At 39.7% G+C, this 18298-nt stretch overlaps 2 protein-coding genes across 2 annotated transcripts in view; both read left to right on the forward strand.

Annotated features, from left to right (window-relative positions):
* LOC307064255 (cytosolic 5'-nucleotidase 1B-like) overlaps positions 1 to 5955 on the forward strand; it is a gene marked incomplete at both ends in the record, with an annotated part of 79835 nt that extends 73880 nt beyond the window's left edge. Inside the window, 2 exon segments of the mRNA XM_079720734.1 lie at positions 267 to 451; positions 5623 to 5955. Of these exon segments, the coding sequence (XP_079576860.1) occupies positions 267 to 451; positions 5623 to 5955 (518 nt within the window).
* Positions 5956 to 8922: 2967 nt separating this feature from the next.
* On the forward strand, positions 8923 to 13251 carry LOC307064443 (retinol dehydrogenase 14; the record flags this gene model as incomplete). Its single annotated transcript, XM_079720981.1, has 2 exons — positions 8923 to 9330; positions 12634 to 13251. Exons 1-2 carry the CDS (start codon positions 8938 to 8940, stop codon positions 13249 to 13251), a joined length of 1011 nt encoding a protein of 336 aa, XP_079577107.1. The 5' UTR covers positions 8923 to 8937.
* Positions 13252 to 18298: the final 5047 nt, after the last annotated feature.

Consider the following 18298-nt stretch of genomic DNA (forward strand, 5'->3'; position numbering starts at 1 on the left):
TTAAGTTTGTCTTTTAGAGCTTTCACCTTCATGGAGGTGGACATCTTCAGTGATTATCCTACACCCATTGTACACTTTCCCATCCCTTACAGAAACGGAGGCAGTACAAAGATAACTGTTTTGAGATGTGTGGTTGTGAAGAAGAGTTGTGTCGTCAGGTAATAGCGAGAGAGGAAATTCGAGGTCTGGGAAGAATTTTTTTTTTTAATAGACACTAAAACATATGGTCCTAAGAAGAGTATTAATTAATTCCAACGGTCTTCCAGGGATCGCCTCTGCAACAATATTTGATGGAGCCAAAGACATGGCTTACTGTGACACACAGCTCCGTGTGGCCTTTGATGGGGATGCCGTCCTCTTTTCTGACGAGTCTGACCATATTACCAAGCAGCACGGGCTGGACAAATTCTTTCAACATGAAGCACTGTTTGAGAATAAGCCTCTTGCTCAGGTAGGTTCAATGAGCTCTAATTAATTTTGATCTACTTATTTTCCAACATACCAATATAAATATTTCTTCACTGTGATGACTTTTAAATTTTTGTAGGCAGGCCACTCCTCACTTCTTATCCTTTGTAGTTTTCTCCCCTTGTTTCATGAACTCCTCATTTTAAAGCATCTGCTGCCAACTTTTTTTTTAATTTTCGTGTTCTTTTATCTATCCTTTTGGAAATGTTTCTATGATCTTCTCATGAGAAAGAGTTCATCTCCTCCAAATTATGAGTAACAGAGGTAATACGGCTTACCAATTAGCCACTTCTACATAATAGTTCTCAAAATAGTAAGGTTATTTCCAATAGGTCAGTAAACATTTGTTGAACCTCTCTGTCCATACCCTTAAACTCCATAAAGGTAGCACTTATTTGAGAAAAATCTGCAAAACTGAGAGTTTAAATTAAATCAAATAATGAGCTCCAAGCAAGTACAAAGTATGAACAATTAAAATTTTAGGTTTTTTGGAATCAGTCCATGAACCAAAGTGTTAAAGTCATGGTCTAAAATGAACAAAACCTGCAACTTCTGAACCAAAGGAGATTTGAACATCAAAGTATTCTCCAAAATGAATATGAAATGATGGATCATTCAGTTTTAATCTATGAATCTTACCTAGGCCTTTCTTTTAAATTGGGCTTTTTTTTTTCTTAGCTCTTCTTGAACTTAAGATCTTAAATATGGTTAGTTTTATTACATTTATAAAAGTAGGAAGAGACTAATTGAAAGATGAAAGTTTTACTAAGTCACCTCACATTACAGCAAGTGATATTTAAATTCTGAGTGTTTTTGTGTGTGTATGTTTAACTTCACAGTCCCTTCCTAAATAGCTTCTTTAGAAGTCTTGAGCTCATGTCAAAAAGTTGTTCAGTGTTAACAAAGTTTACTATTGAGAGGAAAATCCTTTGTTATATTTTACGTAAGTCTACTTTGCTGAAATTTAGAGCCCATTGTACATTAGCCTTTAAGCATTATTAAAATGTTCAAGATCTCTAAAAAAGAGCACTTAAAAAGAAAAAAAAACTTCGAAACAAGAATTATTTCACGATAATCTTAAAATACCATTTTTTTTCATCTCAGGGAAAGAATCCAAATTTCTTTTAGATTCTGTACTTATCAGTTCTTTTCTCCATATTTTAAATCATTTTTCCCATTAAACAACTGAAATTGTGAAGTTCAACACTAGTTATTGCAGGAATACCCAATGAATTTTTACTAAGCATACTTGTTTTCATAATGTGGTCCTTCTGACAGTGGAAAAATATGCTATTTTTCACATAGAAAGGGTAGCTTTCCTATAAAGACCAGGCTTTGCCAGATGTTTCCACTGATGAGAAGGAAGTTATGAGATATGATTCCTAACCAAGGCTTTCAACAATGTTGGTCATGGGGCTTATGGTTTCGTCATGACAATATCCCAATTGTCTCCAATGGAGGAGATCTGAGAGTCACCAGCAAATGGGACAGCTGGACAGGATTAATTTAGCCACTCTCATTGTAGCTTATAAAGCCTCCAATGTGGTACCATGACAAGTAATGGATGTCTCCTGATTTGATCTCTATCTCATTTCACCATTCTGGGATAGTGATCTCCGTGTGTGTGTGTGTGTGTGTGTGTGTGTGTGTGTGTGTGTGTGTGTGTGTGTGTTTTAATCAGAATTGTTGAGGTATACTTTATATGTAGTATAATTCATCTTTTTTAGTGCATGGTTCTGAGAGTTTTGACAAACATATGTGTATAGTCGTGAAACCAAAATCAAACTCAAAATACTCACAAAATTCCCTGTGCTTCTTTGTAGTCATCCTAGCCCCTATCCTCAGGATCTGTCAAACACATTGACAGCCCCATAGGATGCAATCTTTTGAATCTGACTTATTTTACTTAGAATGATGTATTTGAGATTCATCTCTGTCATTCCCTGTATCAGTAGTGCATTCCTTTTTACTGCTGAGTAGTAGTCTGTTCTATGGATGTACCACATTTTTTCATACATTTACCTATTGGAGGATATTTAGGTCATTTCCAGTTTTGGGCATTTATAAATAAAACGACTTTAAGCATTTGCATACAGGGTTCTGTGTAAACACAAAAATCTCATTTCTCATGGGTAAATACCTCGGAGTAGGATTGCTAGGTCACAGGATAAATATACGTTTAACTTTATAGATAGCGCCAAACTATTTCCCAAAGTGGTCACACCACTTTGCATTTCCAATGAAAGATTTTTTGCTCTGCATCCTTGCCAGTATTTGGTAATGTCAGTTGTTTTTCATTTGTTTGTTTGTTTTGAGCTGTTCTGGTGGTTACATAATTGTATCTCATTGTGGCTTTAATTTGCATTACCCTAACGCCAGATAATACTGAACATTTTACGAAGTGCTTATTTGCCATCATATGTATTCTTTGGCAAAAATATCTGTTCAAATCTCTTGCTCATGTGAATTGGGTTGTTTTTTTTTTTTTTTTTTTTTTTTTTTTTTGCGGTACGCAGGCCTCTCACTGCTGTGGCCGCTCCCGCTGCGGAGCACAGGCTCCAGACGCGCAGGCCCAGCGGCCACGGCCCACGGGCCCAGACGCTCCGCGGCACGCGGGATCTTCCCTGACAGAGGCACGAACCCACGTCCCCTGCATCGGCAGGCGGACCCTCAACCACTGCGCCACCAGGGAATCCCTGGGTTGTTTTTTATTTCATTATTGAGATTTGAAAGTTCTTTGTATTACAGTTCTGGATACAAGTCCTTTATCATATATTTGTTAATTCTATAATACAGAAATTAATTCCTTTCAATTATATAATTTTTGCTTCATGTATTTCTAATTTCTGTTGTTTGGTGCCCAAATATTTAAGATTATTATATCTTCTTGGCAAATTAATCACTTTTCATTATGCAATGCCCTCTCTCTGATATTCATACAGACATTCTAGCTTTTTTTTCTTTTTTGGACTGATGTTTGTATGGTACAACTTTTCTATGTTTTTACTTTTAACCATTTATGTTTTTTTGTTTTTTGTTTTTTGTTTTGCGGTACACGGGCCTCTCACTGTTGTGGCCTCTCCCATTGCGGAGCACAGGCTCCGGACGTGCAGGCTCAGCGGCCATGGCTCACGGGCCCAGCCGCTCCACTGCATGTGGGATCCTCCCTAGAAACAGTTGCCAAAGTATAGGTAAAAACTGTGACTAAACATTTACTTAAAAGAAAGTTGGGTCATAAAGTGGAAATCCCCAAAATCAGGGAAGAGATGATAAAATGTTAAATGGTAGAACTCTGGAAATGAGCAAATAGAAAAATAATATTTTAGAGAGAAAAATGACAGAAATAGGTCCTAGGTAAAGAAAATCCAACATATGCAAAATTAGAATACCTGAAGAAAACACTGAAATTATGTTATGGGGGGAGGAGGATAGGGTTGTGTGTGATAAATATAAAGATGCAAACATATCAAAATATAAGGCAAGAAGACATCCTGAATTATCAGAATATTTTAATGGATACATTAAACTACTAAAGGTTAAAAACTAAAGGCCACATTATACTATAGGGAAATAGAAGAGAATAATCATTACTGAGACATGCCCTAGTAATATTATTTGACTTCAAAAATAAAGAAATAATTCTTTGGGCACCCTGCACTGCACACACAAGTGGGGAAAAGAAAATCAGGCTGTCCTGAGTCTTCTCCACAGCAGCACTCAGTAGCAAAACACAGTGGAGCCCTACTTATAAGATCATGTTGAGAGGAAATATAAACCACAGATTCTATATCCAGTCAAAAGCTCATTCAAGTAAAAAGGAAACAGATCAACAGTTAAGAACATAGTATATTCTCAGGGATTATTATTTCCATAAGATATTCTTGAGAAAACTAATACAAGAGGACACATTTTGGCCAATATTAGGTGACTACAAACACACAAAGGCACAAATGTGCATAGAATATATTTAACCATAGATCTAAAACTAAAACAACTGCAGGGATTAGAGTGACAGAAAAGAAAGCCCACATTATATGCCCTAACAATGTAGAAATTATTTAACTATTAAAAACTGGAAAAATATGGAGGAAAAAGTTATAAGGAAGAGTAGGTGTACTGATATCTTCAGTTACAATAGCTGATCAAAGGCTAAAATGTAAAGCTGAGAGACAGAAATATAAGAATATTTAATAATTCAAATGCAAACACTGAGAAAGATGAAACAGTTAAAATCAAATGATTGAAGAAAAAATAGAGGATAAGAGAAAGATGAAGAAGTACCCTAATTTCATTATTTTTCATTATAAAAAATAATAGATCCTGGATTTAAAAAAATAGAGGATTGAGGATACTATAAAAAGTTATAAAGGTAACCAACAGAAGGAAACAATACAAACCTTCCTAAATGTTAGAAGAAACACACATACACACATGTTCAAATAAAAAAGACACTCAGTGAACAATCTTTTGAAACCTTTAAATGTGAAAAATGAAATACAAATTGTAATACAGAACCATTATCACATACATTTGTGATATCGATAAATAGAAATGGCCTCAAACTCAGCTTTTGTTTTAAAAATTAAGACTTTCAGATTGTATCACTTAGCAAAATCCAATTCTATGTTCTATACTAGAGGTACAGTTAAAAGTAAGTGTTCAGAAAGGTTGAAGATAAAAGTGTGAAGATATATAAAGTAATTGTAAATATAGAGAAGACTGGATTCAAGCCAAGAAGGAACTGAACAAGATAAAAAAGTACACTTTATAATGTTAAAATGTGCAATTCACAAAAAGTAAATCAAAAGAGTAGTGCTTTTGCTGATTAACTGAGCTTTCAGAGTATCCCATTTTGCCATGGATAGTTTACGTCTGTTGCCCTGGTTCAACTTTTTATGGAAGCTTCTTTCACTCTTAAAATATCTGTGTTTAGATGATAAATTATATGGCCATCCTATGTTTTACTCTAGGAATGCAAGGATGGTTCCATACAAGGAAATATAATCACATAAATGCAAGGAGTTTCAGCATTGTATCACTGGTCTATACTGCATGTTTCATGCAGTATTATAAGTTCTTATAAACATCTGCCTTTTTAGCGTTCACTTCCTTTGGCTCACTGGATGACAGCTGTGACATATGTTCCTTTTACAGGGTCCCTTGAAAGGCTTTCTGGAAGATTTAGGCAGACTGCAAAAGAAGTTTTATGCCAAAGATGAACGGTTATGTTGCCCTATCAGGACCTACCTGGTTACAGCTAGGAGTGCAGCCAGTTCAGGCGCCCGCGTGCTGAAAACCCTTCGCCGCTGGGGTCTAGAGATAGACGAAGCTCTTTTCCTTGCTGGAGCCCCCAAAGGTCCCATCTTGGTGAAGATAAGGCCCCACATCTTCTTTGATGACCACATGTTCCACATTGAAGGGGCACAGAAATTTGGCACCACCACAGCTCATGTACCTTATGGAATTAATCAAAAAGAGAACAATTAGGGATGGGAAGGGGAAATAAAGCAGTGAGTCTGGTATTATGGAAGCCACATCTTGTGGATCTCTAGGGCAATGAGGTATTTCAGTAGATTAGACCTCAGAACTTTGTTCATTTGGAAAGGTTTTCTCTTGAGTTTTTTAAAACATTTTGAACTCTCAAGTTACCTACAAGCTACTTCTCTTGGAGCTGTCAATGCGGTTGATGACATTGCAACTACCTCTCTGTGTAAGTCATAATGATGACTCTTTAGAATGTTTAGAACTTGAATCCTTGAATGCTTAAAGGACTATGTCAGAAGCCTACTTAGTTTTACAAAGCATTGCTCATTTATGGATGTTGGTAGCTAGAATGAATCATTACCCATCATCATTATAGAATAGTGGGTCTTCACAAGTGGAAAGAGAAGGGTTAAGTACACTCTTGAAAACTGGAGCTTTTTAGTCTGTTGCCTCTGTGAACAGTCTTTTAATCAATGCAAAAATGAAAATACCACTCTACCTGCATGAGTATACCAATTTTGACATTGCTTATTCAGAAATAAAGCAGTTATTCATACAGGTTACTTTCATCTAAGATGAGCTCCAGACAGAACCTCCTGGAAGGGTTCTTTGAAGCTTATTTCCTGGGTTCATTGCCTCTGGACTACAAGGCTTCATATTTGAAGTCTCTGGCTTTGGGCCCAGCAGGTAGGTCCAATGTTTATATGGGGAAACAAAGCCTTGGCTACCGCTTCAAAATGTGACATTGCTGTCATTCTGTTGTGATTTTTGTTTTGTTTTCAAAAAAGACATTGATTGGTTATTAACCATAATCTACTACATTAGGAACAACAAAGCTGGTTATTTTCGGATGTTACCTCATTTTCTCATCAAACCAAACTCTCGTGACATAATATCAATATTATTACTTTCCTTTTTGTTAATCAATGAAGAACCTAAAATTCAAAAAGATTAAGTAGCTTGTCCAAGGATGTGAAGGTAATAAATGGTAAGACTAAGATTCAAATTTAGATCTCACTTCAAAAGCTATATGTTGTCTATCTTCCCTTCCTCACACCCTGTCTTGCTCCTTCTCGTCCCATCTCCATCTCTACCCCACCCACATATACATATTCCACCTCGGTTCTAGTTAAAGCATGCCACTGCTGACACACATCTTTTGATCTGCTTCCTAATTTGATGTAAGGCAGTCCAAAATATACCAGTCATGACACTTAGTGAGTACCTACTGTTTTCTATGCATTCCCTAAGATAAAGGCCACAAGAGAGACTCAGACATAATCCCATCCTTTAACAATCCCTTAGAAGAAGTCAAATGTGCAAGCTCAAACAGCCAACACGAGAGGGCTGTTTGTCCACAGTGCCAAGTGAGGGTCACACACAAGGCTGAGGCAGAAATCTGTATGGGCTGGAAGTGGTCAGGAAATGTAGAGAACGGAGGTGGGCTTTGCAGGACAGGAAAGATGTGGACGGAGAGAAAGGAAGAGAGGAAACGTGCTCCCGGCTCCGTGAGTGTGAGAGGCAGCTTCAAGTTACAGATAGGATGGAATAAAGGCCCCCCCTTCATGATTTCTCTTCCTGGTGCCTTGTCTAATCCTCAGTGACAGCGCTCGTCCCACCTCTGAGCTCCATTCTCAGCACTCACAAGAAACCTTCTTCTGTTATTCGACCCCTTGGCTATTTGTACTATGCCTTTTTGTTGCATGTTACATCCTTCCCACATACAAGGGAGTGGAGGAGAGTTTATCAAAATCATCTAGGGAGTTGATTTCAAACTACAGAAGTTGTGTGTCTCTTCTCCTGTCCTGAAGATTCTAGAATGGGGGCTGGGGCAGGAGAGGTCTCTGGACCAGACAGTAAGCACCCTGAGGGCAGAAATGGTGCCGTATTTCTTCGTGACTCTCACAGGGCACAGGGCCTGGCATATGTTGGATGGGTGAGTAGATGAACGTATGACGACTTAAGAGTAGCGTGGTCTAAAGTCTGAAGTTTGCAGCTTGAAGATGGATCCCTGTGGCAGTAACCCCTGACATTTCTGAAGCATTTTACAGTGTAAAAAGCACTTTCCCTTCCTTGTTACATTTAATATTCTCCGGGAGGGAATGGGGGAGACACCTGTGAATGAGCCTGCTCAGAAGTCTATGTATACAGTAAGTCCACGCGTTTCCCAGTGTATCTCTACCACCGTCAAATAAGACCATTTGAGAATGCCTTTTTATATATGGATCAAGGCCACAAGGGTCTAACATTCTCAAACCGTGGTCCCCAGATCACCTGCATCAGAATCACCTGGGAACTTGTTAGAAATGTACATCTCAGGTTCCACTTTGGACTCTAATGAATTTGAAACTGGGCCCTGAAATTTCTTTTTTTACAGGTCCTGCAGTTGATTCCAACGCAACGCTAAAGTCTGAGAACCACTGGTCCATTCTATTTCTAACTGATTCATGTTGCTAAGTTCTTAGCGTCAGCTGTGGGAAAAAAGAGCCTCTCCTCAGACTTCCGTTCGGCAGGGACCATTCTCCAGAGGATGAAGGTAAACTGAACTGAGGGTTAACAAGTCCCAGGCGCCCTTAACGGAAAACACACTAAGCCAGCCCCGAAGTGTGGGATATGTAAAGCAGCCTATAAAGAGACTTGTAAATTCAAAGCACTCATTAGGCATTTCCACGGGGAAGGCCACCACCACTCTGGGATTTCCATGGATAGGGACCTCAGGAACCTGAAAACCCGGGGCCGTGCTCACCCTTCTCTCAGGCTTGGAGCCGGCTCCACCGAGGAGCCACACAGAGCGCTCTCCTCTACTAGCCAATCAGGTGCCCTCGGAAGGGGGACTACAAGTCCCAGCATGCCCCCACGCCGCCGTCAGGGGACGACAGGCCGCGCCCCAGCGTTCTTTGCGTACAGGTGGCGAGCTCAGACCCGGGCGCGCGGCGACCCCGGAAGTCTCGCGCAGGGGCATGTGGGCCCTGGGCCCGGGCGGCCATGGCAGTGGCTACCGTGGCGGCGTTACTGGCCGCATTAGGTGGGGCCCTGTGGCTGGCGGCCCGGCGGTTCGTGGGGCCCAGCGTCCAGCGGCTGCACCGAGGCGGGGACTCCGGCCTCATGCACGGGAAGACAGTGCTGATCACGGGTGCGAACAGCGGCCTGGGGCGCGCCACAGCCGCCGAGCTGCTGCGCTTGGGGGCGCGAGTGATAATGGGCTGCCGGGACCGCACACGCGCCGAGGAGGCGGCGGGTCAGCTCCGCCGCGAGATCTGCCAGGCTGGGGGCCCCGAATTGGAGCCTGACTCCGGCGGGGCCGGCGAGCTTGTCGTGAAGGAGTTGGACCTCGCCTCGCTGCGCTCCGTGCGGTCCTTCTGTCAGGAGGTGCTCCAGGTATGGGGCTCTGGGAACCTGCCGCGGATCGGGGACTGGCTAGGGGCTTCGGCGGGCGAGGCGGGGCCTGGAGGGCCGGGGGCTGAGCCGGGGAGGGGACCGCCCACAGTCGAGGGGGTGTGACCTTGGGAATGATTCGGGCGGCTTGGGAATTGAAGGCTGGAAAAATTGGTAAGACAGTCTTCTGTCTTCCAAGAATGTTGAGAAAGAAAATGGGCCCAAGAGGAAAATAAGCGAGTTTCTGAACATTTCCTCTTGCCGTGTGAGGACAGCTCAGGAGGAGATCCGCCAGGTCCCTGGATTGTTTTTCCTGTGTCCAAAGTGAATGTGCACCAAGCCATCTCTCAAAGAGCCTGAGAGCACATAGGGGACGTTGCTAGACAAGGACCTTGGAGCAATTTATCCCCCCGCTAGGGTAGGAAGTTTAGCTTTCTGCCACCAGTGAACTCATGAGCAGTATTCTTAACCATACTCTGGCCTAACTTCCAAATAGACTGGAGCTTGGAATGCCAGTGGTCATGTGCTCTAAATGGGGACAGAAATAAAAATAATATAATACCTAGCACTTATTGAAAGTTTCCTGTGTGCCAGGAGCTGTTCCAAGCATTTCAGATATTTTTTTTAACTTTTAATGAAATTAAAGTGACTTTGACTGCTCTTGTCATCCAGTCTTCACAGTAACCCTGTGAGGTAGGCATTGTTATCCCCATTTTACAACGTAAGGCCACTAAGGCATAGGTAGGCTAGGTAATTTGCCCACGATCTGTCTCTAGAGTCCTTGCTTTTAACCCCTATACAGTACTTCTGCTGCCTGCCAGTGAGGTAGAAGATTTCTTTGTTTAGATAGTAGATATTACACTGAAATGGATGTCCTCTGCTGAAATTGAGGTAGAAGCGTTCCCTGCAAAGGTGACTTGCAAGAGGGCATTCAGAAGAGTGATGTTTAAAATTAGCTGGCATAGAAAAGGAGTCTCCTGAGTCTAGAGCAGAAGTTCCCAAACTTTCTAATTTTTTCATGATACCCTTAGGCCAAACAAATATCTAACAGCTTATTCATTAAGTAAGTAGATCCAAACAACTTAATAAGTATTTATGTAATAACTTAGTAGCTGTTTGAAAAAAAAATACACATAGCATAGATGAAAAAAAAAGATTTTTATTTCATTTTTCAATAACCATAATTATTATAACCATAAGTATACTAACGGGAAATGTTCATCTCTTGTTCACTGTACCAGCTTGTCAAACATTGGAATCAGACTGAACATCGCCACCCTCGTTTCTGTTCTATGTTGATTTTTAACATTGTACTTGCATTGTATTGCAGCAACTACTAAACACTCAGCTTTGCAAAGGTAGGACATCATGAAAAGGAATACAGCACAATAAAATGTTGAAGGTGTGAACCACTTGGAGCTTGGTAGTTTTTGAGATGTTAAGCAGAGTATCATCTTGCTTCCCTTGAAAATTTAAAATACTCCAAATCACCCTGAGAGTTTCCTTGTGACTCTCTAGGGCAACTCGATGCTCAGTTGGGGAGCTGTAGCAGATCCAGAGAGTTTTGGTTTGTTTTGCCATTATGACCAGTATTTCATTATCAGGTTTAGAAATAAGAGGTAATAGTGTACAAGAGATGTTGGGAGGATCAAAAGTGGATCTTCCTATTCATTAAACGTGTAGATGGGACTGGGTATACTTATTCCTTGATACCTATGGTTTCTCACTACTTTGGCCACTTGACACAACCAATTAAAAGTTAAGGAGATAAAGAGATAACTAAGTTGTCCCTGCTTCTAAGTATGTGTTAAGTTCCTTCCTGGCTCTGAAGTTCAGTAGTTCAGTGACTATAACCAGAATTTTTTTTAAAAAAAGGAAGTGTAAATTTCCCACAGGTTGGTATTCTTGGTATTTATGTCATTTATCTTCTAGAATTTAAAAAACAGTAAATGATACAGTCTTAAAATAACACAAGCCCAGCAAAGAATCATGGCTCAGAAATGATTAATACAGGAAACTCTTCCAAAGGATTACTGAAAAGAACACTCCTTTCTTTCCCCCACGGGTGAACTTTTGCCTTCTTTTTGAAGTTGACTATTGGAAAAGCAAAAGGTGCTGAGACAGACAGAATGAGAAATAGTTAATCCACTGACAGGGAGGCTTTGATAACAGTTGTGAAATTTAACACATTTATCTTTTCACTTACATTTGGCAAAAGGGCCAGTGATACTTGAAATTTGACCTCAAATTTATTTAATTGTGGGTCATCACTGTGTCTTTACACCTGGAACACGTTGTACATTTCTTTTTCTCTGCCCATCAAAAGAGACAGAGCCAGGAAGGGACAAGGGAAAACCAACTTACATGAAGTCAAGAATGAAAAGACTTCCCCTTGAGGACAGTCTACATTTTAGGACTTTAATCTGGGAAGATGCAGGAGGATATGGTCAAAGTGCGAAATTCTGACTATAGATCTCTAAGCTGGGGGCTCCTCGAAGCTTGAAAGAGGTAGATTTCATATGGGGAAAAAAGAACTGTGAATTCTAGAGTCGTAATAGAGGTTAAAGGTGTTTGTTGGGCAGACCTCCTCTGTTAAGTCTCCTTTGCTGTTATTGTGAGACTTAGTATGTATGATTCATGGCTTTGTTTCTGATATGTTTATATTACCTGTTTAATATTTTTCTTAATGTTTCGTTGATTTATTCATGATGTTCTCTCCAGTCTTAATTTGCATCCCTCACCCTCTCTATTGCTTGTCCCATTTTTAAGGAAACAACCTGGAGTTGCTCCATTCCCATGGTGGCATTTATTATTAGAAAACTACAGAATAAAACAATCCTAACTTGCCCCTGGTGTTGATACTAGTAGCTCTGGGAATAAACAATGCTGACCTGTCTTCTGCTGTAGTTCCACTCTCTAGCTCACATTGACTGTCTTAGCTATGGTTTGAAAATCCCAATTAGAAAAGCAGTCTAGCTTACTAATTAAGAATAGGGCCATTGGTGTCAGATTTCAACTTCAGGTTTTTGTTTGCCACTTAGGAGCCCTGTGATTCTGGACAAATCACCTAACTCTGGCGCTTCGGTTTGCTTATAGAGTTGTTGAGAGTAGCTGAGACAGCATGAAAAGCACCAGGTCAGGCACACAAGTCATTGTTGTCGTCGTCTTCTTTTCTCTCAATTGTTGAAAACTCATAGAGGTGTTTTTTAGAATTCTAGTAGTTTGCAGGAATTGTTTAAAATTTTATTTTAGGCACATTTAAGGCCTGTGTTCACAACTCTGCCATTCTCTTTTTGCCATTTGAAGGAAGAGCCTAGACTGGATGTTTTGATCAACAATGCAGGCGTCTTCCAGTGCCCGTATATGAAGACTGAAGATGGGTTTGAGATGCAGTTTGGAGTGAACCATCTGGGGCACTTCCTACTCACCAATCTTCTCCTTGGACTCCTTAAAAGTTCCGCTCCCAGCAGGATTGTGGTAGTTACCTCCAAACTTTATAAATACGGAGACATCAACTTTGACGACTTGAACAGTGAACAAAACTATAATAAAAGCTTCTGTTATAGTCGGAGCAAACTGGCTAACATCCTTTTTACCAGAGAACTAGCCCGCCGCTTAGAAGGCACAAACGTCACCGTCAATGTGTTACACCCTGGCATGGTGCGGACCAACCTTGGGAGGCACATACACATCCCACTGTTAGTCAAACCACTTTTCAACTTGGTGTCATGGGCTTTTTTCAAAACTCCACTAGAAGGTGCCCAGACTTCGATTTATTTAGCCTCTTCCCCTGAGGTAGAAGGTGTGTCAGGAAAGTACTTTGGGGACTGTAAAGAGGAAGAACTATTGCCCAAAGCTATGGATGAATCTGTTGCAGGAAAACTCTGGGATGTCAGTGAAGTAATGGTTGGCATATTAAAATAGGAACAAGGAGTGGAAGAGAGCTGTTTGTAAGACTGGATGTCAGCTCTATCGTTTTGTGGTTTTTTGGGCTACTCCACGTGGCTTCCGGGATCTTAGGTCCCCAACCAGGGATCTAACCCGGGCTCCCAGCAGTGGAAGCATGGAGTCCTAACCACTGGACCGCTAGGGAATTCCCTGGATGTCAGCTCTTATCTTTGATCAGGAATGGTGTGGCTTGGGCACTTGCTACTTGAAAACGCAATTTTGGTTTTACCATAGTACTGCTAAGAGGTACATAGAGATTTTTTTTTTTTTTTTTTTTTTTTTTTGCGGTACACAGGCCTCTCATTGTTGTGGCCTTTCCCGCCGCGGAGCACAGGCTCCGGATGTGCAGGCCCAGAGGCCACGGCTCACGGGCCCAGCCGCTCCGCAGCATGTAGGATCCTCCCAGACCGAGGCACGAACCCGTGTCCCCTGCATTGGCAGGCGGACTCTCAACCACTGTGCCACCAGGGAAGCCCTAGAGATATTTTGAAGTTACTAAATTTCAGAAAAGATGTTTTAAATATATATAATAAGCATATCAATGATTATAATGAGTGATATGGTTATAATATATTTTAAAATTATAATTGAACAAGCATGGATTACAAATATTAAAGAATTCAGGGACTTTGAAATAGATACTTAGAGGAGTTTTTCAAATATCTTTGAGTTTTATGGTATGTTTAAAGTGTTAAATGTTTTAATGACAATACTGGCTTTTGTGGGGAAATAATATGCATGGTGTGAATGCACAATTCTTACTTGGAATAAATTTACTGATGCAAATTCTTATTTGTGTATTCCTTTAGAAGTTTCTCTGAAATTAGTCCTTTATCATCTCATCAGCCTGTACTGATCTTGGTATGCCCAGTGCCTTTTCTTCCCACATACCTTGCACACTGCTTTAAGAAGTATTATTTCTAAAACCCAAATCTGTGTCACAGTGTCATGTCCCTGCTTAAAAACTTGTGGTAGTTTGCAGTTGCCCATAACTGGGTTTCCAGCCTTTTTTCTTTCTTCTTTAAGCTGCAGAATGTTTTTCTTCAAGAGAAGTCTTATTCAAACGTAGAAGCTGGATGGGTATAATAGATCATAGCAATGCTGTGAGGATGGAGTCTTCCAAGGCTATTTCTGAAGGGACTTTGTGCAACTCAGTAGTTTATAAACCATTTCCATTTAAACATTTTAGTATACTTTTGAGACTCCCGATGAACTGGCCACATGCTTACCTTGTACTCTTAAACTCAGTGCTGTCCAGTAGAACTTTCTGCAATGATGGAAATAATTCTGTCTGCACTGTTCAATATGGTAGACTCTAGACACGTGTCTTTGAGTACTTGAAATGTGACTGAGAACTGATTTTCTAATATTACTTAAGGTCAATTTAAATTTAAATAGGCCTAGTTACTAACGTCTTAGACAGTATATCTCTATTCCTTTCATTGTATAACCCAGTCCTCAATATGGACCAATCACCCACTTGCCTCTGGGCCTTTCCTTATATTGTTCTTTCAATCTGTAATATCCTTCTCTTTTTTACTGGGAATACTACTTAGCCTTTAACATTCCCTTCAAGTGTGTTCCTTTCCTTAATATCTGTAGGAGGATCCAATTCTCACTCTACTTTTTTTTCATTGATCTTAGCAGATTTACTAGGAATTTAGTGCACTAATTATTTGTTCGCAACTCTACCTAGACAGATGCAATAGGAATTATCCAAGGAAAGATTATATTCTTACTAGTTTTCCTTCCTCAAGAGTCAGGTATAGTACCTGACACAGTAAATACTAATGTGTGAGTAAATAATAAGTCAATGGTGGTATACATAAAAATAATTGAGTAAGTAGGAATATTGTAGGCATCAATAGTAATTTTAACTATTTGTTTTAACCATCTCATAATATTGACAGAAGGAATTATGACTGTAAAGGATAGACAACTACACAGAATTTAATGGCCATTTTGGTCAGGATTAGTCCTTGATTAGGCATTATTTTTAAGACTGTAGTATCTGGTTACCAGTATCAGTTCTTTCTACGAATGGCAGGATCTTGGCAAATGGTATAGAAGGTCTGTTTTCTGTTAGAGCATTGGGTTGTGAATATGAGAAACACTTACTGTTTGTATCATCACAGGTGTGTCTTTGCAGGTGTAGTCATTATAGCTGTATCATATTCTTTGAAACTTATTTTTAAAAAATAATCCTACAAAGAGACCTGCTGAATTTAGAAATATGGGCAGGAAATACATCAGAATGCAACCTGGAAAAATGGAAGCTAATAAATCTGTCCTACACCTCGACTTCATTAAAAAGGAGCCTTTTTTTTTTTTTTTCATTTAATACCATCTTTTCTGGCTGCATTTTGATACCTGATGCTTTTCAGGGGATTTGGGCCTTTTGTGAGAGTTAAGCCTTTCAGAGTTCTTGTTTGTGGCACCATAATAAAATAGGATATATTAATTTATCATGATGGAAAACTAGAAACTAGAAAACTAGAAACTCATCTGGAAACACTACCTATTAAGGTAAAACGAGCTGCCATTTGGAAGATGTCCTTCCCACTCGGTGTTTGGTGGAATCAAGGGCTAATCGCTATAGTATAACTAGTTAGATTTTGAAGATTATTTAAACCCTTTGCTTCTCTCTCCTTTCCCCTTTCTGCTGACTTCTATTTCACTGGGCAAGGAAATAAGAAAAAGGCAATTCTGTTACTTTGATACTCTAGCCTTTAGCAAAATATTGTTAAGAAAGAAGCATGTAATGTGCCAGATAATGGAACAATTGAGTTGGAAACCCATTTTCATGTTGGCTACTGACTTAATCTTTTGAAATACTGACTTCTATTTCAAGCAGGTTTTTCTGAAAATGAGTGAGATTTCTGGGTCCTCTGCCTCAACTTCACTCAGAGTAACTATTTTATATAGTGGGGTTCTAAGTAGCATTTAATTGGGAAAGGGATCTCACTGCTTAAATATACCACCACATTGGGTTTGATGAACAACTCTACTGCTTAATTCTCTCTGTGACCTTGGCAAGTTACTTTAACCTCTCTGAGCTTTTGTTTTCTTGGCTCTATCATTGAGACATGAATGCTAACTTTAATGGATCGTTCAGTGAAGAGGCGACAGAGTAGAGTTTAACAAAATACCCGCCACATGTTCATTTCCTCTTCCCTATGTACCTTATCATTATACTATTATTAGTAATAGTAATTAGGTGAGTACACATAATGGGGAAAAAAACCTCTAAACCAAGGGCCAGCAACCTTTTTTTAAAAAGGCTACATTGTAAATACTTAAGGTTATTAAGCCATATGCACATATTCTTTTCCTGTTACATATTCTTTTTTAACAATCTGTTAAAAATATGAAAAATTCTTGGATCACAAAGGCCATACTATTTACTTATGCAACACCCCAATGTATTCACTAATTTGTCTTTTTTTTTTAGATTCTTTTTGTTATGGACCATTTTTAAAGTCTTTATTGAATTTGTTACAATATTGCTTGTTTTATGTTTTGGGTTTTTGGTCACGAGGCATGTGGGATCTTAGTTCCCCAACCAGGGATCGAACCCACACCCCCTGCATTGGAAGGTAGAGTCTTAACCACTGGACAACCAGGGAAGTCTCCACTCATTTGTCTTTAAGACACCATGTATGTCACAGTTCTCATGTACACTGTTACTCCTATTAATAAGTCTCTTATTGTTTCTCCTAATCATTTCTAATCTCCTGTGACTATTTGCTGTGGACCCAGGAAGTGTAAAGAGTGTGTTCTTCAAATCTCTCTCCAGCTATAGATTCTGGTGTGAGGAATAGCAGTTATCTGCCTTCAGCTTCCTCTCTCACAAACCTGCTGCGCCTGGCCAGAGATCTAAGGGAACCTATATTTGAATATTTAATTGATTCCAAATGTGCTAAGGAACACTGCACAGAAGACATGTTACTAATCACTCTTCAGGAGCTTGGCCCCTACAGAAACAGTTTCAGATGTTTCCCAAACCTTCTCTGGACACTAGGGAGTTAAATTAGTTACGGGTTACCATGGAGGAAGGGAATCTGCTCCTAGAGGAAAGTTAAATGGAGCCCTCAGTTTTGCACAGACATGAGGAAGAGTTTTTGCTACACTAGATGTTTAATCAAAGTACAGTAGAAGCCCTCTTACTAGCCATCATCTAACAGACTGGCTGCAATAACTGATTCTCCATTCTGTTTGTAAAACATGGTGACTGATGCCCACAGCATGCGAATGCACTAGGCTGCCAGGCTCCCCACTAGCGTACCTCTGGCACTTCTGCCCCCACCTATTCTGTTATATACTTAGGAAGAGTGAGTTTCGTACCATTCATTTACTCATTTAATAAATATTTATTGAATGCCCAGTATGTGCCAGGCATTATTCCAGGCTCGCAGGACTTAGGCAACAAAGGAAACCAAACCAAACCTGCATGTGTATGTTAGCTGTGCTTGTTATTAATCATACTAGAAGTTACTAATCATAATGCAAACCAATGAAATGAATACAAAGAGAAAATGGATTTCTATGAAAAGTAAGCTGAGTGCTTTGTAAAAGCTAAACGAAGGTGAATCACTAGAAACTTACTGTTGAATAATGTTTCAAAACAACTGTCAAATACTAAAAATAAATATTATAAAAATCTAAAAGTTGTCTGTATTAAGTGCTTTGCAAGTGGCTTTAAATTTTGACCCCATTTTAAAGAAAGACTCAGAAAAACAAAAGGACAAGTCCTTAGCTTTATATCAGAAGTTGGGAAATGAATGGACATGTTATATGTTTTAAGTTCAAATAATAATGTTGTGGTGCATATGATTCATCTTTACAATTTCTTTCTTTAATCAACTTTTCATGTGACCCACCAATTTCAAATAAGGGCTTCTATTGTATAAAGTAGAGCTATCACTGACATATCAGAAAAGTTTCAGTTTGGAGGAACTGGCAATAAATGTATCTGTGTAGTGAATCACATTCACCCAAAGGCTTCTAATCTAAATTTGGGGAT

The sequence above is a fragment of the Hyperoodon ampullatus genome, assembly GCF_949752795.1.
Source record: "Hyperoodon ampullatus genome assembly, chromosome: 15".
Lineage (NCBI taxonomy): Eukaryota > Metazoa > Chordata > Mammalia > Artiodactyla > Ziphiidae > Hyperoodon > Hyperoodon ampullatus.